The sequence below is a fragment of the Cherax quadricarinatus genome, chromosome 18 (assembly GCF_038502225.1).
Source record: "Cherax quadricarinatus isolate ZL_2023a chromosome 18, ASM3850222v1, whole genome shotgun sequence".
Lineage (NCBI taxonomy): Eukaryota > Metazoa > Arthropoda > Malacostraca > Decapoda > Parastacidae > Cherax > Cherax quadricarinatus.
This window is the reverse complement of record NC_091309.1, coordinates 17048981-17075022: the sequence shown is the minus strand read 5'-3', so window position 1 is coordinate 17075022 and position 26042 is coordinate 17048981. Positions and strand designations below refer to the sequence as shown.

The 26042-nt window shown below is 38.6% G+C and overlaps 1 protein-coding gene across 22 annotated transcripts in view; it reads right to left on the bottom strand.

Moving 5' to 3' along the window:
* Positions 1 to 13502: 13502 nt before the first annotated feature.
* The window catches only part of LOC128689421 (ankyrin-2), a 989227-nt gene continuing 976687 nt past the window's right edge, over positions 13503 to 26042 (bottom strand). For 21 of the 22 annotated variants that reach the window (XM_070086289.1, XM_070086299.1, XM_070086296.1 and 18 more), the window contains 2 exons: positions 24300 to 24432; positions 13503 to 14833 (listed from right to left, as the gene is read on the bottom strand). In XM_070086289.1, the coding sequence (XP_069942390.1) occupies positions 14773 to 14833; positions 24300 to 24432 (194 nt within the window). In that variant the 3' untranslated portion in view covers positions 13503 to 14772. The remainder of the gene's footprint in view (positions 14834 to 24299; positions 24433 to 26042) is intronic. The other variant, XM_070086288.1, reaches the window with a different exon arrangement.

The window sequence follows — 26042 nt, the reverse complement described above, 5'->3', positions numbered from 1 at the left end:
TTAGCTCAAGTACTTTCACCACTGGCACCAAACCGTTGGCCCATATTCCGAGAGAGGCTGCGGCAGCTGACAAACCTGCACTGAGCTACTCTGAGAAAACTTCCCATTACTCCTTCAGTTGCTGCCTTGTAACATTGCATAGCTTCTGATGAAGCACTGAGAAGTGTGAAAGTACTTGATCTAAAGATTTCCACCCCCGTGGTTTATCTTGCATAATTAAGATCGCCTGTCTGTGATTGTTTGCAATATTCAATTTAATACTATGGGTTGCCCGTGGCTTGGTGGCAAAAACTTTCGCTTCACTCGCTGAGGGTCTGGGTTCGTTTCCCAGCAAGGGTGGAAACATCAAGTATGTTTCCTTACGCTGGTTGTCCATGTTCACCCATCAGTAAAAATGGGTTCCTGAATGTAAGTCGACTGGTGTGGGACGCATCCCAGGACAAAATTGACCTAAGTTGCCCAAAATGCTCTGCCTAACAAGTGGCTTTCTGTGTAGTATTATTACTATATAGTATTTCTGTAATAAGAATATACTCTGCATATAGTATTATTATTATAGAGTATTATTATAAGAAATTAGTGTACATACTGTTAAATATTAAAAAGAAATAAGAAACAGAAGAATTATATATTGGCACCAATAAGATGGTAAACATAAATATTGCTGGTGCATTTTCATCACTGTTGTCAACGAGTGATCATTTTTCAGTAACTTCAACACACCATAAAATCATAAGTTTTCATCAGATTCCACACAGTTTACTCTTATTTAATTTAAAAAAATACTCATTTATACAATTTTTTTTTTACTCTTCCACCACACAGGCTTTTTTTTTATTTGCAGATATGCCACAGGTTAAATACGGACTTCAATTTTGTACCTTAGATCACCACACTATATTCATCCTACTAAAGCTACATATGCTCCTCAGATTGTTCACTTCTACTAATTTGTTCATGATCATACTATATCAGTGTTTCACACCTCTACTTCCTTCAAGGAAGGTGCTTTGATGTTGGAAGGTGCTTTCTTTGGATTGAGCCCAATTGCCTCTATTCTCAGTGCTGTACAACTCATATGGAATTAGTGTTTCTACTAAATAAAATAATAATAATTATAGTTTTTTTTTTTTTAACAAGTTGTTCATCTCACACCGAGGCAGGGTGAACCAAAAAGAAAGAAAATCCCCCAAAAGAAAATACTTTTATCATCATTCAACACTTTCACCTCACTCATACATAATCACTGTTTTTGCAGAGGTGCTCAGAACACAAGAGTTTAGAAGCATATACATATAAAGATACACAACATATTCCTCCAAACTGCCAATATCCCAAACCCCTCCTTTAAAGTGCAGGCATTGTACTTCCCATTTCCAGTACTCAAGCCCGGCTATATAAAAATAACCGGTTTCCCTGAATCCCTTCACTAAATATTACCCTGCTCACACTCCAACAGCTTGTCAGGTCCCACATACCATTCGTCTCCATTCACCCCTATCTAACATGCTCACGCATGCTTGCTGGAAGTCCAAACCCCTCGCCCAAAAGACCTCCTTTAACTCCTCCCTCCAACCTTTTCGAGAATGACCCCTACCCTGCCTTCCTTTCCCTACAGATTTATACACTCTCCATGTCATTCTACTTTGACCCATTCTCTCTAAATGACCAGACCACCTCAACAACCCCTCTTCAGTTCTCTGACTAATACTTTTATTAGCTCCACACCTTCTCCTAATTTCCACACTCCGAATTCTCTGCATAATATTTACACCACACATTGCCCTTAGACAGGACATCTCCACCGCCTACTCGCTGCAGCCTCTTCAAGGGGGGCTCCTTGGCGTGGTGAAGAGGCTCTTGGTCTGAGGAATTAGCCCTGTCGGTCTTCTTCCTCAGACTGAACCTAATTACCCCCCATTCTCCCCTCCCCTATCCCATCCTCCCCTTTTTCCATTCCTCCTCCTCCTCCTCACCCCTCCCTTTTGCCCTTCCTCTTTTTGGCCTTTGGGATTTCTCCCACAGGCGCGCTAGTTCCTAGGTAGGGGAAAGAACACCGGGGTCCATCCCATTCCGTTGAGGTTCTTGGCGGTGGCGTAGTTTGCCGTGGAATCTGGATTGCCTGGGGATGTCCCGATCCCTCTCCGGTATCCCGGAGTAGCTTTGGGTGTCTTTCGGGCGACGGGTGTATCTCTGGAAGCCACCTTTCGGATTCCGGGGGTGGTGGCCGAAGGAGGTATGCTTTGTGGCGGATATCCGGCCGCCCTCTCTTTTGTCCACCGAGGTAGCTCGGCAGATGTGAGGTTGCTATCCCGGATTGCTGGTTTACTGGCATGAAGGGTAGGGTATGGCACGGGTTCCATGCTGCATCTGCGCTACTAGCGGTGTTGAGGTCCTCTTGGGCGCGGAGGGAGATTTCCGGCCCTTTCATTCCTCCTGGGAACTATTCCTCCCCGCTCCCCCCTTTTTTTTATTCTTTTTTTTATTTTTATTTTCTTTTCTTCTTTCTTTTTTTTTCTTAAAAACAAAAAGCAAAGGAGTAACCTAACCATGGCAGCCCTAGTCCATGAACCCACTACCCCCGGGCCCCTTCTTGATACCGCACCCCATTCTGACCCTGCCTTGTGTTTAGACCACTCTTCGGACACTCCTGATGCCCCTGTACCTCTTGCTGGTGCTGTTTCCTCACCCGCTTCAGGTACCGGGGCTTCGACTGACTCCTTCGATTTGTCTGAACTCCGCTCTCCTTTGACTATGCTTCCGGCTTCTCCCTCTACGGTATGGCAATTTTCGAATCGCCCGCCCATTTCACGCCGGACCAACTCCGGTCCTACTCCTAAACGCCAACGTCAATCTCCTGATGATGCTCCTTCGTTACCTTCCCATTCTACTCGGAAAAGACTGACACGTCAAGCACTCCCTCTCCATGCTCAGTTTCGGACCACACAATGGACTAAATTCTTTACTTTAAGACCGACTTCTTCTTCTGCCTACCTTTCTGACCATAGTATTGGCAAAGCGCTCCTGCGTCATGTTGGTAGAGATATTTCATTTCATGCTCTCAAGAGCGGTATGCGCATCGTCACTGTCCAGAATGCTGCCCAAGCTCATGATCTTTCTCTCCTTTCGAATATCGATACTACTCCTGTCACTATTGAAAAACATCTTTCTCTCAATTCTTGTAGTGGTACTGTCATTCTGCCCCATACCATAGTCCATCAGAATTTCCAGTCATGTGGCAATGACATTTTTGAACAGCTGGAACTCCAGGATCTCCCAATCCTCAAAGTAGACACTTATGTCCTTCTTGCCCGGGGGCGGAGACGTTACCCTTGCAATGTGGCTTGTTTAACTTTTGACAGCCGAGAACTCCCGTCCTCTATATGTCGCGGGACATCGGTTACAAGTTCGAAAGGTGATACCTACACCGCAACAATGTAGAAATTGCTGGCGTTTTGGTCACCCAGCGAAATATTGCAGATCTATGGCCGAATGCCCAGTCTGTGGTGCCGACGACCATTCTAATACATCTTGCAGTCAACCTCCATCTTGCCTTAATTGTAATGAAGCTCACCCTTCGTACTCCCGCCGTTGCCAGGTCTACTTAAATGAACGTGAAATCCGTTGCCTCAAAGAGGCAGAAGGTCTCCCTTATGCTATGGCAGTTACTCATCTCCGCCTCCAAGGGAGACTACCCCGTGTTTCTTATTCTCGTGTTTCCAAACATCCCCCCACTTCTGCAGCCTCCTCTGTTGTTACCCCTCCCATAGCCACTACGGCATCTAATCCTTTTGCTGTCCTTGGCTCTGACGTCCCGACTACAACTCGGTCTGTTCTCACATCTTTGCGTCCTTCCTCACAAGCCCCAGTATCGACAAGACCTCGTACGACACCTAATACCAGTCGCCCCTCTACTCAGAAGTCCAAAAAATCCACATTGCTCAAATCTTCTTTGCCCCTTCCTTCCCTTCTTCCACCTCCACACTTTACCTTTCCAGTCTCTGTACTTAGTTCTTCCCCTCTCTCTGGCTCTATTACAAGTGTGGAGATTCACCCTCCTCCTCGTACTATGCCTTCCACCCCCGTCCCGTCCCAAGTTTCTCCCTCTTCTGCCACCTCCCAGGTTTCTGCCTCTTCTGTCCCCCCCACACTTCATCTCCAGTCCCTTACACTCTTCCCTCCCCCTCTACTTTGGTACAGTCCATTACTGTCCCAATCTTTACTCACCCTCCTCCTTCTATCTCCAATATGGTCTCCCATACATCTTTGAATTCAGAAACACTTGAAGCCATTTCAGAATATATTGCAGAGACTAAACCTTCAATGGACACTGATTCACTTCCTGTTCCTTCTCTTCCCTCCCCTCTCCTCCATCTTCACAACCCCATTCTTCGCAACGCTCAGTTCCTTCGCTACTTGAACGTCTTCCAATGCCACCACACGTTGACTTTTCTAACCCCTCTAGTCCGTAGGTGCCTTTACCTACAGATTCCTGATATTTCCTTCATCGCCAATCATGGCCTATTTACAGTGGAATATCCGTGGCCTCAGGGGTAATCGGGGTGAGCTTCAGATGTTGCTTTCCAGGTTTTCCCCTGTTGGTGCTTGCTTACAAGAACCAAAATTACACTCGGCTGTTTTCCAACCTATCTCAGGCTATAATTTATTGTATTCTTCGGATCCTTTCTCAGATGGGACCTTTAATGAAAGTGCCCTTCTTCTACGCAATGATATTCCGTACTGTCAACTATTTGTCCATACCTCGCTGCATTACACTGCAGCCCGTATCCACTTGAATAAGTGGTTTACAATATGTTCTTTATATCTCTCTCCTTCTCGAGCATTTTCTATCCCAGACTTTGCCTTTCTTGTTTCATCCTTACCACCACCACTTCTATTACTTGGTGATTTTAATGCCCACCATTTCCTCTGGGGGGGTCTCATTGTGACTCACGTGGCATCCAGTTGGAGGCTTTTCTCGCCTCTCACCCCCTCCATGTTTTAAATACGGGTACTCCCACCCATTTTGATCCTCGTACTCATACTCTCTCTTGCATTGATCTATCAGTCTGCTCTTCCTCCACTGCACTAGACTTCACCTGGTCTGTTCTACCAGACTTACATGACAGCGATCATTTTCCGATCATTCTTACTTCTCCTTCCTATTCACCACCTTTCCGTAGCCCTCGCTGGCAATTTGATCGGGCAAATTGGGATCTTTACTCACACCTCACTGCTTTTAGTGAGGTTCCTTCTTCATCCTCCATTGATGAGCTCCTACACATCTTCTCGACGTCAGTTTATACCGCAGCTTCTCATTCTATACCCCAAACCTCAGGCAGGCATTCTCAGAAATGCGTGCCTTGGTGGTCTCCTGCTTGTGCTCGTGCAGTACGTTTGAAACGTGCTGCATGGGGCAGGTACTGGTACAATAGAACTGCTGAGAGACTTCTTGATTTTAAGCAGAAGCGTGCGATCGCTCGCCGTGTCATCCTCGAAGCTAAATGCACTTGTTGGCGAGACTATGTTTCCACCATCACCTCTGCTTCTTCTATGAGTGCAGTCTGGAAAAAAGTGAGGAAATTGAGTGGTAAATACTCTCCTGACCCGGCTCCTGTTCTACAGGTCGCTGGTGTTGATGTAGCAAACCCTCTCGACATTGCCATTGAACTTGGCACACATCTGGTCCGTATTTCCCGAGGGCTCCATCTATGCCCCTCGTTTCTTTCCTCAAAGTCTGCCAGAGAGTTAGTACCCTTGGACTTTTCTTCTCTCAGAGAAGAACAGTATAATGTGCCTTTTACACTTCAAGAACTGGAGGCAACGCTCTCAGCTTGCCGATCATCGGCAGTTGGGCCTGACGACATTCATATTCGTATGTTACAACATTTACATCGGTCAGCCCTTGTAGTCCTCTTACACCTCTTCAATCAAGGAGTTCTTCCCCAGCTGTGGAAATCTGCCATTGTTCTCCCTTTCCGCAAACCGGGTACTACAGGACATGATGCCTCCCACTATCGCCCCATCGCTCTTACTAGTGCAGTTTGCAAAGTGATGGAACGTCTCGTAAATCGACGTTTAATGTGGTATTTAGAGACACACAACAGTCTCTCCGCTAGTCAATATGGCTTTCGTAAGGGTCGTTCTACCATAGACCCCTTACTACGCTTGGATACGTATGTTCGTAATGCCTTTGCGAATAATCACTCGGTTATTGCCATATTTTTTGACCTTGAGAAGGCATATGACACAACTTGGAGGTATAATATTTTGGCCCAGGCCCATTCCTTAGGCCTCCGAGGCAATCTACCATCCTTCCTTAACCCTTTCAGGGTCCAAGGCCCAAATCTGGAGTCACGCACCAGTGTCCAAGAATTCTAAAAAAATAAATTTGTTATTTTTTCTTATGAAATCGTAGAGAATCTTTTTGTGAAGGTAATAAAACAAAAAGTACGAAATTTGGTGGAAAATTGACGAAATTATGCTCTCGCGAATTTTGATGTGTCAGCGATATTTACGAATCGGCGATTTTGCCGACTTTGACTCCCATTTTAGGCCAATTACATTATTCCAATCAACCAAATTCTTAGCTATTTCACTAGTATTACTTCTATTCTATTGATTGAGCACAAGAAATCGCCAAGTCAACTGTTTCAACTACAAAATAAAGTGATCGGAAATTGTTAATTTGGCCAATTTAACACAAAGTTCAAAATATTCCAATTTCAAAATAGGGTCCAGAATGAACAATGTAGGCATTCCTGGCACTAAACTAACATTTCCTCTGTTCATTAGTTATGTTTTGAGGCTTTACAAATAAATTCCATTTTGATTTTTTATTCACATAATGAATTTTTATTCACACCAAAAAATAGAAGATTTACTGTTATGCAATACTGTAATAATTGTATAAATATCATCACCATATTTGTGAATGTATATTAGACCCACCAGCTGACGTGTATTAGACGTGTGAGGTCGTTTGTTTACTCTTGAATATCGGCAAAAATTTAACATTTCTGCTACTTTGAGCTCAGTTTCAAGCCATTTCCAGTGCTAAAACCAATCAAAATCATCTCTATTTCTGTAATGTCTTCCATTCTATCAAATGAGACCAAGAAATCGCAAATACAACTATAAAAAACATACGAAAAAACACTGCAAAGTTGCTGTTTTAATCGAAAAATCATGATTTAATTTTTTTTCTCTCATTATACACAGTGTGCTGCAGGATCTGTTTTATGTGATGCACACATACCACATAGATGTATTCTCTCATATCTAGGCCCAAATGTACCACTCACAGTTTATCAGAGTGAGCTGAGCTCATGGCGTAGATCTATGGTTTGGTCCCTGAACGTAAAGCCGTAGATCTATGGGACGGACCCTGAAAGGGTTAAGAACTTTTTAACTGACAGACATTTCCGTGTTCGAGTCAATAATGTTCTTTCCCCGGACTTCGTCCAAGCTGAAGGTGTCCCTCAGGGATGTGTTCTAAGCACAACACTGTTTCTCCTTGCTATAAATGATTTGGCCTCTGTTCTTTCACCCAATATTTGGTCATCACTCTATGTTGATGACTTCGCTATTGCTTGTGCAGGCGCTGACTGTCATCTTATTGCAGTTTCTCTCCAGCATGCGGTCGACCGTGTTTCCACTTGGGCCACCACGCATGGGTTTAAATTTTCAAGTACCAAAACTCACCAAATTACTTTCACTAGATGCTCTGTTATCTCCGATCATCCTTTGTATCTCTATGGCTCCCGTATCCCCGAACGTGATACAGTCAGGTTTCTAGGCCTTCTCTTTGACCATAGGTTATCCTGGAAACCTCACATTACCTCTCTGATGGCAACTTGTCACAGCCGGCTAAACCTTCTTAAAACCCTTGCTCATCTTTCCTGGGGAGCTGATCGTCAAACTCTGCTTCGCCTACATTCAGCCCTCGTTTTATCGAAACTCGATTATGGTGACCAGATTTATTCCGCGGCCTCTCCTGCTACTCTCTCTAGCCTTAACTCTATCCATCACCAAGGATTACGTTTGTGCCTTGGTGCTTTTCGCTCTTCCCCTGTTGAGAGCCTCTATACAGAAGCAAATGTTCCATCCTTGTCTGATCGCCGTGATGCCCATTGCCTTCGCTACTATGTACGCTCTCACGATCTACACAATCCTTCCATTTATAGAATGGTCACTGATATTAGTAGACATTCTTTATTCATTCGCCGCCCCTGTTTGCTCCATCCCTTTTCTCTTCGCCTACATTCACTCTTGTCTTCCCTTCAGTTACCACCTTTATATGTTCATGTAGCATCTCACTTTTCCCTACCCCCCTGGGAAGTTCCAGCTGTTCGGGTCTGTTCTTTCTCACTCCCTTGCTCGAAAGCTCAACTGCCTACGGTGGCTTCCCGCTCTCTTTTTCTTGATCACTTCCACTCCCATTCCACCGCTGTGTACACAGATGGCTCTAAGTCTTCAGACGGCGTCGGATTCACAGCAGTGTTTCCGGACAGCGTCGTGCGGGGGCATTTACTATCTTCAGCTAGCATTTTTACTGCTGAACTGTATGCCATTCTTGCAGCACTTATTCGTATCGCATCTATGCCTGTGTCATCATTTGTAGTAGTCTCAGACTCCCTTAGTGCTCTACAGGCTATACGAAAATTTGATACATCTCATCCCCTAGTTCTCCGTATCCAACTTTGGCTACGCCGTATCTCTACCAAACATAAAGATATTGTTTTTTGTTGGGTCCCTGGTCATGTCGACGTACAGGGCAATGAACAGGCAGACACTGCTGCGCGGTCAGCAGTACATGACCTACCAATTTCCTATCGAGGTGTTCCATTTCTGGACTATTTTGCCGCAATAGCTACCCACCTTCGCACCCGTTGGCAGCAACGTTGGTCAACTCTGCTCGGTAACAAACTTCATTCTATTAAACCGAGCATAGGTTACTGGCCGTCTTCTTGTCATCAGTGCCGAGGTTGGGAGACCACTCTCTCCCGCCTTCGCATTGGCCACACTCGTCTTACTCATGGGTATCTCATGGAGAGGCACCCTGTTCCTCTCTGTGAGCAGTGTCAAGTTCCAGTATCGATTAGCCACATTCTGTTAGACTGCCCTCTCTATCAACGAGCACGCAGAATTTACCTCCAACGTCGTCTTCATTCTACTGCTCTCTCTTTACCTTCCCTTCTTGCTGATGGACCCTCCTTTAATCCTGACTCTCTCATTGACTTCTTGACAACGACTGATTTACTCCACAAACTCTGATGATACTTTTCGCACTCCCCTCACCCCTTTCTAGTTCAGTCTCTTGCTGCCCTTTACCCTTTCACCATCCACTACCCCGCTGTCATCCGTAACCTATTACTCATCCATCTCCCTTTTGCCACCTGATGCCCTCGCTTCCTTCCTGCCCTGCAGCGCTGTATAGTCCTTGTGGCTTAGCGCTTCTTTTTGATTATAATAATAATAATAATAATACTCGCTGCAGCATTTACAACCCAAGCTTCACACCCATATAAGAGTGTTGGTACCACTATTCTTTCATACATTCCCTTCTTTGCCTCCATAAATAAATATCTTTTGTCTCCACATATACCTCAATGCACCACTCACCTTTTTTCCTTTGTCAATTCTATGGTTAACCTCATCCTTCGTACATCCATCTGCTGACACATCAACTCCCAAATATCTGAAAACATTCACTTTTTCCATAATACTCCTCTCCAATTTGATATCCAATTTTTCTTTAAATCATTTGATACCCTCATCACCTTACTCTTCTCTATGTTTACTTTCAACTTTCTACCTTTACACACTCTCCCAAACTCGTCCACTAACCCTTGCAAATTTTCTTTAGAATCTCCCATAAGCACAGTATCATCAGCAAAAAGTAACTGTGTCAGTTCCCAATTTGTAGTTGATTCCCAATATATTAATCCCACCCCTCTCCCAAACACCCTAGCATTTACTTCTTTTACAACCCCCTCTATAAATATATTAAACAATCATGGTGACATTACACATCCCTGTCTAAGACCCACCTTTACCCTAACCTGAGCCTCACTATCCACATAAAAACTCTTTACAGCATTTAGTAACTTACTACCTATTCCATATACAGTACTTGCAACATCTGCCACATTGCTCCCCTATCCACTCTGTCATATACCTTTTCTAAATCCATAAATGCAATGAAAACTTCCCTACCTTTATCTAAATACTGTTCACATATATGCTTCAATGTAAACACTTGATCTACACATCCCCTACCCACTCTAAAACCTCCTTGCTCATCCGCAATCCTACATTCTGTCTTGTCTCTAATTCTTTCAATAATAACCTTACCATACAATTTTCCTGGTATACTCAGTAAACTTATTCCTCTATAATTTTTACAGTCTCTTTTGTCCCCCTTCCCTTTATATAAAGGAATTATACATGCTCTCTGCCAATCCCTAGGTACCTTCCTTTCTCTCATACATTTATTAAACAAAAATACCAACCACTCCAACACTATATAACCCCCCTGCTTTTAACTTTTCTGTCATGATCCCGTCAGTTCCAGCTGCTTTACCCCCTTTCATTCTACGTAATGCCTCACACACCTCCCCCACACTCACATCCTGCTCTTCTTCACTCCTAAAAGATGGTATACCTCCCTGGCCAGTGCATGAAATTACTGCCTCCCTTTCTTCGTTGACATTTAAAAGTTCCTCAAAATATTCCCGCCATCTACCCAATACCTCCATCTCCCCATCTACTAACTCCCCTACTCTGTTTTTAACTGACAAATCCATTTGTTCCCCAGACTTTCTTAACTTGTTTATCTCACTCCAAAATTTTTTTATAATTTTCATCAAAATTTCTTGACAGTGCCTCTCCCACTCTATCATCTGCTCTCCTTTTACATTCTCTCACCACACAGTTCACTTCTCTTTTACTCTCCATATACTCTGCTCTTCTTATAACACTTCTGCTTTGTAAAAACCTCTCATAAGCTACCTTTTTTTCTTTTATCACACCTTTTACTTCATCATTCCACCAATCACTTCTCTTTCCTCCTGCACCCACCCTCCTATAGCCACAAACTTCTGCCCCACATTCTAATACTGCATTTTTAAAACTATTCCAACCCTCTTCAACCCCCTTCCCCACACTACTCATACTTGCACTAGCCCACGTTTCTGCCAGTAGTTGCTTATATCTCACCCGAACTTCTTCCTCCCTTAGTTTATACGCTCTCACCTCTCTTACTTGTTGCCATTTTCCTTTTGTCCCATCTACCTCTTACTTTAACTGTAGCTGCAAAATCCTCTTTTTCATAAAATATGTGTAACTTATTACCAAACCTCTTTCTACACATAGCTCAATTAAAGGCTCCCCATTTTCATTTACCCCAGGCACCCCAAATTTACCTACTACTCCCTCCACAACATTTTTTACCCACTTTAACATTGAAATCCCCAACCACAAGTATTCTCACACTTGGTTCAAAACTCCCCACACACACTCAACAATTTCCAAAACCTCTCTCTCTCCTCTACACTTCTCTCTTCTCCAATTGCATATATGCTTACTATAACCCACTTTTCACATCCAACCTTTATTTTACTCCACATAATCCTTGAATTAATACATTTATACTTCCTCTTTTCCTGCCATAACTTATCCATCAACATTATTGCTACTCCTTCTTTAGCTCTAACTGTTTGAAACCCCTGACCTAATCCCATGTACTTCTCTCCACTGAAGCTCTCCCACCCCCTTCAGCTTTGTTTCACTTAAAGCCAGGACATCCAGCTTCTTCTCATTCATAGCATCCACAATCATCTCTTTCTTATCATTCGCATAACATCCGTGCACATTCAGACATCCCACTTTGACAATTTTCTTCTTTTTAGTAATCTTTACAGGAAAAGGGGTCACTAGCCCATTGTTCCCAGCATTTTAGTTGACTTTTACAACACACATGGCTTACGGAGAAAAGATTCTTATTCCACTTCCCCATGGATATAAAAGGAAAAGTAATAAGACCAAGAACTATTAAGATAAAATCAAAGATAACTAAGAAGAGTGTGTATAAATAAACGTGTACATGTATGTGTAGTGTGACCTAAGTGTACCTGGAGTTTACCTGGAGAGAGTTTCGGGGGTCAACGCCCCCGCGGCCCGGTCTGTGACCAGGCCTGTGTAGGTAGAAGTAGAAAGACGTACCTGTAATCTTGCACATTTATGAAACAGACGAAAGACACCAGCAATCCTACCATCATGTAAAACAATTACAGGCTCTCGTTTCACACTTACTTGGCAGGACGGTAGTACCTCCCTGGGTGGCTGCTGTCTACACACTTATACCATCTCTCTAATATTTTATTTATTTATTTTTAAACCAGCTGTATCCCACCAAGGCAGGTGACCTAAATTTAAAAAGAAAAACAAAAGTTTTTTTTTTTTAAATTTAGTAATTTATACAGGAGAAGGGGTTACTAGCCCCTTGGTTCCAGCATTTTAGTTGCCTCTTATGACATGCATGGTTTATGGAGGAAGAATTCTATTTTGCTTCCCTATCTACCTGGAGGGTATTCTGGGGATCAACGCCCCCGTGGCCTGGTCCACAACCAAGCCTCCCGGGTGGATCAGGGCCCGATCAACTAGTCTGTTACTGCTGGCCACACGTAGTCCAGCGTACAAACCACAGCCCGGCTGATCAGGCACAGACTTTAAGTATCTGTCCAGTTCTCTCTTGAAGGCAGCCAGGGGCCTATTGGTAATTCCCTTTATGCATGGTGGGAGGCTGTTGAACAGTCTTGGGCCCTGGACACTTATGGTGTTTTCTCTTACTGTACCAATGGTGCTCCTACTTTTCATTGGGGGGTATTTTGCACTGCCTGCCCAGTCTTTTACTTTTGTAGGGAATGATTTCTGTGTTCAGATTTGGGACCATTTCTTCTAGGATTTTTCAAGTGTAGATTCTCTCTCTCTCGCCTGCATTCCAGCAAGTACAAGTCAAGTGCTTCCAAGCGTTCCCAGTAGTTGAGGTGTTTGATAGAACTTATATGTGCAGTAAAGGTTCTCTGTACACTCTCTAGATCTGCAATTTCACCTACTTTGAACAGAGATACCCCTCAAGGAAGGTTCCTTGATGTTGGTGAGGGGCTCTTGATTTAGGGAATTGGATCTGTGCTCCAGTTCCCCGAATTAAGCCTGAATGCCTTCCACATCCCCCCCCCCAGGCGCTGTATAATCCTCCGGGTTTAGCGCTTCCCCCTTGATTATAATAATAATAATAATAATTGAACAGAGATGTTAATGTACAGCAATATTCCAGCCTAGAGAGAACAAGTGATTTGAAAAGGATCGTCATTGGCTTGACATCTCTTGTTTTGAACGTTCTCATTATCCATCCTACCATTTTCTTTGCTGCTGTGATTATGGCAAAATCTCTTCAATTATGTGACATAAAAGGTGACTGTTTTAAATAAATGTACAACTCACATTAAGCATTTATTTGAAAACTTGATAAGTGACCACAATGTTTGGAGCTACTTTGTCTTGAGTTAAGCCAGGACTGGGATGAGGCCTACGAAATACCTCAGGACAAGCCTCTTCCCCATCTCAAGTCCTATGCCTGCCTAAATCAAGACCAACTCAAAAAGAATGAAGTTAACAACTGTTGGCCAGAGAGTAATCTAGGAATAGGTGCTAAGGCATTATCATATTTTTCATCCACTTATGACCATGAGGGAAACAAACACAGTGAGTGCTGATTTCTGATATAATTAGGGTAACCATATGCTGATCTTCCTAACTAAATCATATAAGAGACCCCATTTATGACTTGAAATCATCAGTCTCACCACTAATTTTGTGGGTGTGTCAAATGAATTAAGTGGAAATATAATAGCTATCTTACATTCAACATGCCCATAACTGGATGTTTCATAAGCCACAATAGTAACATTCTACCAGTCTAAGAGCCTGAATATTAAAATGATTACAGTATATAGCTTCTATTGAAATGTTGGTCTCCTATTTCATCCCGTGGCTACAGATTTAGTTATATACCTGACATGTCTTCAGCAGTATTCTTAATAATAAAATAATCAGTGTCATACTAGGATGAAACATGCCACATCACAAGGGGAACGTCACTTAACCTAGAACACCTTGACAGCTCAAATAGGGTGTGCACCTTTACAAATGTGTGTGTGATCATTTATGGACATCTTTCAAAAATCACTTTCATAGAAATTATACTATCAGATTACAGATGGATTTGGCTTTCTTTGACAACACTATAATCTTATTACAACAGAAGGTCACAAACAAAAATTTCTCACTCATAACATTAAAAAAATTATGAAATCCTTGTAGTATCGGTCCTGACTAGATCCTTTGACAACCGATATGTCACTTGCTGTGTTTTCACTGACTTCTCAATAAATTTCCTATTCTTTCTCTAGGACAACATTCTTAAGATGAGAGAAAATATAAGATGGACTAAATATGTAACAAAGCCATCAATTATCTGGCTGAGGAGCTTATCAATGATGAGCATGAAAATATATGAGACCTCTTAATAAAATTCTTTATAGAAGTGTCAGAGGGCTAGTGGAAAAAGTAGGGATTTTGCCGATGATTGTGAAGGAGCGTTGGTGATGGCAGTTTTAATGGTAGGCAGGAAAGCAGGTGGACAAATAAGGAGGACTGAGAGGAATCATACTTTTCCTCTTTCCAAAGTATTCCTTCTCAATCTCCTCCTTAGTATTCTTCATAGACTTCTTCCTTTACTTCCCCATCCTCTAGTGTCCTTCTGATGATCCTGTGAGTGAAAATACTATAATTAAGGTACTGTACTTCAAAATTTAGATATACGTAATTTAAAAATTTTCATTACAAAAACTGATTGAAAAATAAAATGCCCACATTTGAAGAAAGTTTGAACTATGGCTTAAGTAACATTATTATACTGTATTAAAGAAGCCTTGAACATATATGCTGTACTGGCCTAACAAAATGCAGCTTCATTATGCTCTTACTGATTCAGATAAATTTTGTGAAATGTATCTCTAGCACTCTGCATAATCTTGTGAAATGATATTTAATTTGCAGAAACTGGGATGTCCACTACTGCTAAATGACAAAACCAAGCATGAGGAACAGGGAATCTACTTAAATTTTATTATTCAATACATGCATTTCCATACCATCAGGTCATATAACCATCAATTTGCATTTTTGTCCCTTGCCAAGGTTAAGGATAAAACTATCAGTCTATACAAAGAAGGGCTTTCCAGATTATTATATTCATTGGGAAGCATTAAACTTGCAAGCATCATACAGCATTTGGGAATGGAAGGTAATCAGCAATCATATTTGATTGAGGAATGGCAGCTTCACTTCCTTGAATCAAGAATCTTTCAGCATTAAGCCCTTGTGGCTTAGCGCTTCTTTTTGATTATAATAATAATCAGCATTAAGCACTCCTTTTGAAGAAAATGCCTATAATAAACTTAAGCTTATTATAAAGTTGGTACAGGACAAATTATAATCTCAATTTAGGCAATGTATTATTCCTAGGGGTGGCTAAGCACTTTCCCGTGAATATCATTTTCTTTCTGTTTAATAATTTCATAGACAAAATTTGATAAACTTGTAAAAATTTCTACCATTAAAATTACACTTCAGGACAAACTGGAACGAGTTATGACCCTCGTGGGTTTAGCGCTTAATTTTAATTGTAATAATAATAGTATCCATTTACCTATCTTGTTATTTTGCAGTCAGTCATAATCTGTAATAATAATAGTATCCATTTAGCTATCTTATTTTGTAGTCAATCATAATCTGCTTTTATCTAAGATCATCCCTGAAAACTTTTGAATATTTATCTGAGTTAAACTCTTAAAAAACCTTAGGATTAATTTTGAATAAATGGTGCTTTCCACCTTTTCTCTCATTAACCCTTTGACTGTCGCAACCCCCAATCCAGAGGTGAATCCTGGTGTTGCAAAATTTTGAAAAAAAAAAAAAAATTCTTATGAAATGGTAGAGAATCTTTTCCCGATTGTAAAGACACCAAAAAAACGAAATTTGATGGAAAACTGACGGAATTACGATCTCGCAAAGTTAGCGACCTCGGCGATATTTACAAATCGGCGATTTCGCCCACTTTGAGCCCTATTTTCGGCTAATTCCATTATTTCAGTCAAAGAAACTCATAGCTATTTCTTCAGAACTCCATTTTTTCCATCGATTGAGTACAAGAAAATGCCCATTTACCGATTTCAACTACCCAATAACATGGTCAGAAATTTGCAATTTGGCCAATTTCACGAAAATTAAAAAATATGACAATTTCAAAATAAGGACCAGAATGAACAATGCAGACATTCCTGGCTCTAAAATAACATTTTCTTTGTTCATCAGTCATGTCTCCAGGCCCCTGTGATATTACTCTTGCTTTTTATTTGGAAATTTTATTCAAACAAAAAATAGAAGATTTACTGTTATGCAGACTACTGCAATACTGTAATAATTGTAAAAATTACATCAACCCATTCATGACTGCATATTAGAATGGCTATTTGGACATTTATTGGACAATGACATCATTTGTTTACTTTTGAACATCGGCAAAAATCAAACATTTCCCGTACTTTGTGCTCCATTTCCAGGTTCTTTTTATAGAAAAATTAATCAAAATCACCTCTATTTCTATAATATAGTTTCCATTCTATCAAATGAGACCAAGAAAACGAGAATACAACCACAAATACTATACAAAAATAGACTACAAAGTCGGCATTTTAATTAAAAAAAACTGAGTTTTTTTTTTTCCCCATTATGCACTGCGTGCTCCAGGATTTTTTTTATATGGTGCACACTGACCACACAGACCCATTCTCTCGCATGTGGGCCTACCAGTTTTCTCCTGCCTGATTTGAAGCAGCTAGAATTTATGAGTATACGTACGTCAAACACGGTACCTCGTAAACGTATATATACAGCCGCGACAGTCAAAGGGTTAAAACAGCATATTCAATAAGCATCGCTATCTTATATGCTCTTTCCTTTTTTACCTTGTAGACTAGGTAGTTACTTTCACTTTAATTCTGTTTGGTACCATTAAAGTTGTAGTAAGTCTTATAAAAAATCTAAGAGCCCAAATTTAAGGCAGTAATAAAACCCATAGTATACATTTAAGTGTACTGATGCTGCTCAAGACCTTGTTATTAATTTTATACATATGCAGAACTCTTAATTGCACAAAGCTAATAAAACAAAGTAGTTCCTACTCTACAGCAAAGTTTCCTTTACCGATATTTCTCCAAATACCCTTATGAGAAATATGTGATTCATCCAAATTTTTTCTTTTCCATGCAGAAATATTTTCACATAGGCTATTGTACCATTAGTTATGTACAGTTTGTACAATGCTACCAAAAATATTACTCACATTTACTTCATTCCAATATCTTACTTTTTTTTATCTAATCTTTCATTACTAATTTTTTCATGTTCAACGTTGTTTTAACACTTTGACTGTTTCGGTCGTATACATCCGTCCTACGAGCCAGTGTTTTTGATGTATTTATACTCCAAAATTCTAGTGGCTTCAAATCAAGCAGGAGAAAGTTGGTAGGCCTACATGTGAGATAATGGGTTTGTGTGGTCAGTGTGCGCAGTATAAAAAAACTCCTGCAGCACGCAGTGCATAATGAGAAAAAAAAACTCCAACCATGTTTTTGGATTAAAATGCTAGTTGTATTCTCATTTCCTTGGTCTCATTTGATAGAAGGGAAGACATATTACAGAAATAGAGATGATTTTGATTGGTTTAATGATGAAAAGGACCTTGAAATTGAGCTCAAAGTAGCGGAAATGTTCAATTTTTGCCGATGTTCAAGATCTTTTATTTTTTGTGTGAATAAAAATTCAAAATAGAAAGCAAGAGTAATACTACAAGAGGGGCCTGGAAACGTGACTGGTGAACAGAGAAAAACGTTATTTTAGTGCCAGGAATGTCTGCATTGTTCGTTCTGAACCCTATTTTGAAATTGGTATCTTTTTAATTTGTGTGAAATTGGCCAAATTACCAATTTCTGACCACTTTATTGGGTAGTTAAAATCAGTACATGGGTGGTTTCTTGTACTCACTCGTTAGAACAAATGGAGTTCTAAAGAAATGGCTGAGTTTGGTCGGCTGGAGCAATGGAAATGGCCGAAAATAGGGCTCAAAGTGGGTGAAATCACTGTTGCGTAAACATAGCTGAGATCGCCAACTTCGCGAGAGTGTAACTCCATAAGTTTTTCATCAAATTTTGCAATTTTGGTGCCATTAACATCGGGAAAAGATTCTCCATCATTTCATAAGAAGAAAAATTTTTTCTGAAAATTTTGCAATGCAGAGAGAGACTTTAGGATTTGGGGTCACGATGGTCAAAGTGTTAAGATAATAACCATTAATTTAACCTTCTGACTGTTTCGGTCATATACATACGTCTTACGAGCCACTGTTTTTGATGTATATATGCTCATAAATTCTAGCGGATTCAAATCAAGCAGGAGAAAGCTGGTAGGCCCACATATGAGAGAATGGGTCTGTGTGGTCAGTGTGCACCATATAAAAAAATCCTGCAGCGGGCAGTGCATAATGAGAAAAAAAAAGACCGTTTTTTTTAATTAAAATGCCAACTTAGTGGTCTATTTTTGTATAGTATTTATGGTTGTATTCTTGTTTTCTTGGGCTCATTTGATAGAATGGAAAACATATTATAGAAATAGAGGTGATTTTGATTGGTTTTACTATGAAAAGAACCTGGAAATGGAGCTCAAAGTAGGGGAAATGTTTGATTTTTGCCGATGTTCAAAAGTAAACAAATGATGTCATTTTCTAATAAATGTTCAAGTAGCCATTCTGATATGCAGTCATGAATGGGTTGACATTATTTATACATTACAATATTACAGCCCCTGTGGCTTAGCGCTTCTTTTTTTGATTATAATAATAATAATTACAATATTACAATAGTCTGCATAACAGTAAATCTTCTATTTTTTGTTTGAATGAAAATTCAAAATAGAAAGCAAGAGTAATATCAGAGGGGCCTGGAGATGTGACTGATGAACAAAGAAAATGTTATTTTAGAGCCAGGAATGTCTGCATTGTTCATTCTGGACCCTATTTTGAAATTGTCATATTTTTTAATTTTCGTAAAATTGGCCAAATTGCAAATTTCTGACCACGTTATTGGGTAGTTGAAATTGGTAAATGGGCAGTTTCTTGTACTCAATTGATAGAAAAAATGGAGTTCTAAAGAAATAACTATGAGTTTGGTCAACTGGAACAATGGAATTAGCCGAAAATAGGGCTCAAAGTGGGCGAAATCGCCAATTCGTAAATATCGCCGAGGTCGCTAACTTTGTGAGAGCGTAATTCCATCAGTTTTCCATCGAATTTTGTTCTTTTGGTGTCATTACAATTGGGAAAAGATTCTCTATCATTTCATAAGAATTTTTTTTTTTTTTTTTTTTTTTTTTTCAGAAATTTTGCGACACCAAGAGACACCTCAGGATTTGGGGTTGTGACAGTCAAGGGGTTAATATTTGACTTTTACATATTTATCTTTCATTCATATTTTGCTATAGTGCCATATCTTCCATCAAACATTCCATATTTTATTTGTATTTTTCATTTAGCTCATGTGTTAATTATTATGTTGTTAATAGCCTCTTCACACTTGTAGTTTTTCCATCATTTAACCCTTTGACTGTCGCAAGCTCCTTTCATTCTATGTCGCAAAATTTTTGGGGGAAAAAATATTATTTTTTCTTATGAAATGATAGAGAATCTTTTCTCGATGGTAATGACACCGAAAGTATTAAATTTGGTGGAAAACTCACAGAATTACACTACTGCAAAGTTAGCAGTCTCGACGACATATACGCATTGGCAATTTCGCCGACTTTGAGCCCTGTTTTTGGCCAATTTCGTTGTTCCAGTTGACCAAACTCATACCTATTTCTTTAGAACTCCATTTTTTCTATTAATTGAGTACAAGAAACCGCCCATTTACCGATTTGAACTACCTAATAAAGTGGTCAGAGATTGGCAATTTGGCCAATTTCACGCAAATTAAAAAAGATGCCAATTTCAAAATAGGGTCCAGAATAAACAATGTAGACATTCTTGGCACTAAAATAACATATCTTCTGTTCATTAGTCACATCTCTAGGCCCCTCTTATATTACTACTGCTTTCTATTTTGATTTTTTATTCATACAAAAAATACAAAATTTACTGTTATGCAGACTACTGCATTATTGTAAAAATGGTATAAATAATATCAGTGCACTAGTGAAAGAATATTAGATTCCCTAGTTGACGTGTATTGGACGTGTGGTGTGATTTGCTTACAACTGAACATTGGTAAAAATTAAACATTTCTGCTACTTTGAGCTCAATTTCAAGGTCTTTTCATCGCGAAACTAATCAAAACCATCTCTATTTCTGTAGTATGTTTTCCATTTTATTATGTGAGACCATGAAAACGAGAATACAACGGTAAATACTATAGGAAACTACACCTCAAAGTTGTCGTTTTAATCCAAAAAAACGGTCAGAGTTTTTTCTCATTACGCACTGCGTGCTGCAGGATATTTTTTATGTGGTGCACACTGACCACACAGACCCATTCTCTGACATGTGGGCCTACCAGCTTTCTCCTGCTTGATTTGAAGTCGCTAGAATTTATGTGTATTAATACTGTACATCCGAAACACTGGCTCGTAAGACGTGTATATGTAACCAAAACGGTCAAAGGGTTAAAGACAGTGCCTTTTAATCTACTGAAAGTGGAAAATGGAGTAATAATAATGATTTACTGAAATATACATTCTCAAATTCTGCTAAAAATGAATATTCAATTATCTAGTGAATCATTATTATGATATGCTTGTTCATACAACATTTAGCCTTTAATATCAGGAATTCAACTAACTAGTGGTATAATTTGGCTCAATCATCCCAAACTTTTTAATGCAGGTCCTGAGAGCACTTGAGATACTGTATCTATATCCCTTATGTTTTGTTACCTCTGTCAATGATCTTTCCTTAAAATCCCTAAACTGTTACTTGTGGAAACACTTTGCCACCTCTGTGGTAAGTTTTTTTTTGTAATTTGTTCTGTTTCTCTAACATGTTTTGTATGCACTGAATGACTATGATTTTAATGCTTCCACATGAATGTAATAGAACAGGTAATACATTTTGTAGACCTATGTGGTAAACGGTTCCCCTTGTGGCTGGAAATCTATGTGATAAACTGTTTAAGGGAGAGGTACCATGTACAGTAGCATTTTTTCAAATATTTCAGAAACCTTTAAAGGTGAGGAAACTTCTGAAGGAACAGTAAAAATAGCCACTGGATATCTAAACACAATAGTTTGGTTATTACCGGGAAGGCAATTTCCAGTTGTTCACACTGCAATACAAGCTGGCTAGTGAAGGGAGGAAATGAGGGGTAGGAGTGAGGGAATGGGTGAGGGAAAACAAAGAGAATGAAGAAGAAAGAAGTAGAAAGAAGAAGAAAGAGGATGAGGATAAAGAAGAGGAAAAATAAGAGTAGGTTTTAGGAGGAAAAGGAGAATGGAGGTGAGTGAAGACTGGGGTGAAAATTAATAACGATAATATACAAAACAGTAGTGAGATCTGTGTAGGTATATTGGCAGCACATAAAAACATTGTGAGAATTGGGTGGTGCAAGAGGTGGGGGTGGTGTAATGCATGAGTGGGGGTGGTAATACAAGGGGTAGGGGGTGCTACTACCTTACACTGACTTAACCAATCGTTTTAGTCCACAACTACCCCTTGTTTACCTTTACCCCTGTATTACTAGTAAGTAATGCCAGTTTTTACAGTGGAATATCGGAGGAAATAGGGAAAATTAGAGTGAACTAAAAATGTTGGTTTCCTACTTTTCTCCTCTATGCAGGTGTCTTTAAGAACCTAAACTTGTATAATACAGTTGGATTTCCTATTTCTGGTTATGTACTTTTACAATCATAAAAATCTTCTTCCTGATGAATCTTACAATGAAAACAGACTTCTTGTTTATAATGATGTCTCGTATTCTCAAATTTCCATTTGTACTTCATAATGCTGAAGCTCTCTGTATCTCTTCCCTTCACGCCCCTTGTCTTTAACGAATATGCAGATCTTGATTTTACCATTACCTACTCCATTCCCTATGTAATCTATTTTAATGTTCATCATTGTCTGTTGGGTCACATTTTAATTCTTCCAGAAACCAGTTAGTCTCCTAACCCCCTATTCCTCTCCATATCTGAAAGCCAGTTTCTACACATTTCCACGAACCATTCAATCTCTCTCTCTCTCTCTCTCCACAGCTCTTCTGCAGTAGTGCCAGACTTTGACTTGACAGTAATAAATGATCTACATAGCACCCTCCGTGCCAAACTCTGACAATGTGAGCATGCAAATTAGGTGCTCTATACACACAGTGTATTTCTTTTCTGATTCTCCTTGAAATTCCTCTGAAGACGACCTATCACACCAGCATCTCTACACGTATTTCTTTTTTTTGGATGGCCCACCCTGGATTTTGACTCATTCTTCATCTAAGACTGTCTTAGAAAGACATGCATCACTGCATTCCTCTCCTATCTTCCCCAGATAGTCAACCCTAACCTTACAGATTTTTATATTCCTCGAGACACCATATACCTCTTCAACAATCGCTAATGTACCTTCTCCTTCTATCACTACTTCTTTTGCTTGCTGTGAAAAATGTAAAACATTGAGCATATATAGAATATATTCTCCATTTTGTGTAAAATAAATCCATAAATATTTGCAAAAGGTTTAGGTATTAACCCTTTTACTGTTCCTCACATAGATCTACATCATAGTCAAAGAGCCCTCAGTTATGCTGTGATCTGTAAATTTTGGCCTAGACATGAGAGACTGGGTTTGTGTGGTGGATGTGCACAGTATAAAAAAAAAAAAAAAAAAAAAAAAAAAAAAAAAAAACAAAAAAAAACAAAAAAAAATCCTGCCCCCCACAGTGCAAGATGGAAATGGCTAACTTCTGACCTTGTTTGCTTTATAATAATAACTTTGAGGCATGTTTTAATGACTGTTTCTGGGTGTTCACTAGGTCTGCTTCAGTTACTGAAATGGCTTGAACCATGACCAATCATTCTTAGTTATATTTTATTAGCTGAGAAACAGGTAAAACTTAGATTTTTTTGTGTGATGATAGATATACAGTGAAAGGCAAGTATTATGTAGGAGAGGCCTGGACATGTGACTAATGAACCGAGGAAAGATTACTTTAGTGGCTGGAATGCCTACGGTGTTTATTTTGGACTTTTTTTTTTTTTTAAATTGGAATTGCTGAATTTTGTGTAAAATTGGCTAAAATTACTGGTTTCTGGACACTTTAAAGGGTAGTTCTAATAGCTGAATGGGTGATGCCTTGCACTCAATCGATAGAACAGAATGTATACTAATGAAATAGCCAGGAATTTGGTTAATTTGACAAATGTAATTGGCCTAAAACAGGCCCCAAAGTGGGCAAAGTTGCTGATGCATAAATTGTGCCCAAACTACCAACTTCATGCCTGCGTAATTCTAAAAGTTTTCCACAAAATTTCACATTTTTTATGTCATTATTTTCATAAAAAGATTCTCTTGCCATTTTACAAGATAAATAAAAAAATGCAACAGTGAAAGGTTAATACACTATTTTTGAAGCTAATTGTAGGAAGGGGAATTGTAGGAGGAGGAATTGTAGGAAGGGGAATTGTAGGAAGGGGAATTGTAGGAAGGGGAATCCAAGGTTGAAGGGGGGTATCTTAACATTTGCTTAATACAAGAAGAAACTGAGGTGCTACGAGGTGGCAGCAAGTATATACTATGAAAAATGAGTTTAATACTGTGATTAAAAAAATATAAAAACCCACAAATGAGAAATGAAAACTGAAAGCTTGGAATAAATGTTGGACTGTTTTATGGCCCAGGGCAGTTCAAAATGTGGCATTTTAATTTCAAATTTGTGGGTTGTCAATAAAGATTTTTATACTTTTAAAATATAGTAAAATGAATCATTTTTATTGTTAATAAAATATAATTTGAAATTGTAATAGTCAGCATCCTAATAAACAAAATACATAGGCACTTACATTATACATGAAATCAGTTGCTAAGACAGTATGGTATCTAGCATATTAATGTATATAAAAGCTGAAGGGTAGGACTTTACCTGGTGGTATGGGTTGTAGTGGTGGTGGTTAGAGGGTCAGGATCATACCTGGTGATATGAGTAGTAGTAATGGGGTCACTACCATCACTGGTATAACTTTCCATCATACTGCTCATCTCTTCAACTCCTAAACCTACAGAAGGGAGATTACACAGGGTAACTACTAGGGTAGGGTATCCAAACAGGAAGTACAAGGGACTAGGGGATTATCTACTTTATCAGAAAAAAAGAATATTGATGCAGGTTAGTCAAGAAAAAAGGATAAGGATTAGGAAGACTATGCTGACTGATTTTAGAGAGTATCTTCCATGTTTGAAAGTGTATAAGATATGATACCAAAGATGTTCCTTTACTCAGCATTAAAAATCTTTTAGTGTGTAGTAAGACAGTCAAAGATGCAAGCATTTTGAAAAAAAAAAAAATGATGTAGAACTTATTTGTGGTTTGTATTACAATTTGGATGTAGGTGTAAAGTAAAATTTATAAATGTTCATTCTGTCATATAGTGACATTGTGAATTAAGAAAATGCAAGGCATTTATTTAAGATGAGCATAATGAAAATGGGAAAGAAAGTATGTCATTAGAGTCTAAGAAAGTTTTAGACTGCAGAATTTCTATTCATATAGAAGATGCATCCAGTACAATACAATTTCTTAAAGTAGTCTCATAAAACCTTGATTATGATTTCATGAAGCTGTGTGTGTATGTGTGTGTGCGCATGCGTGCATGACTGCACGCGCACCTATTCTACATAAACTCTTAACTAAATTTGTTTTATATATATATATATATATATATATATATATATATATATATATATATATATATATATATATATATATATATATATATATATATATATATATATATATATATATATATATATATATATATATATATATATATATATATATATATATATATATATATATATATATATATATATATATATATATATATATATATATATATATATATATATATATATATATATATATATATATATATATATATATATATATATATATATATATATATATATATATATATATATATATATATATATATATATATGTCGTGCCGAATATGTGAAACTGGTCAATTAGCAAGAACTCATTTAAAATTAAGTCCTTTCTGAAATTTTCTCTTATATGTTTAAAGATATATTTTTTTCATTAATGTTTAATGTAAAAATTTTTAATTTTGCACCAAAAGAATCTTAGAAAACTTACCTAACCTTATTATAACAAGAGCAATTTATTTTAGCCTAACCCAACTAAATATATTTCAAATACGTTTACGATAATTTAGTAATAAACAAACACAATCAAATAAAATTTTTTCGTTAGCTTCAGAATGATTTTGGCGAAATTATTGCATACACAAATTTTCACTTGTCCTATATGGCAAGATGAGCGTTGCTATTTACGTCAAGATCGCAAGTTCTGCCTATTCGGCACGACATATATATATATATATATATATATATATATATATATATATATATATATATATATATATATATATATATATATATATATATATATATATATATATACATATATATACACACACACACACACACACACAGTATAAACAATAGCCACAGAAATGCAAATATGCTATGTTCTTCCTTGTATTGTTTAATATTTTACACTGAGAAAATTTTCTTCTGATGTGATTTTTTTTAAAATTATGTAGATATTGTTTTACAAATATACAAGTAAACTGAGATTCCATAA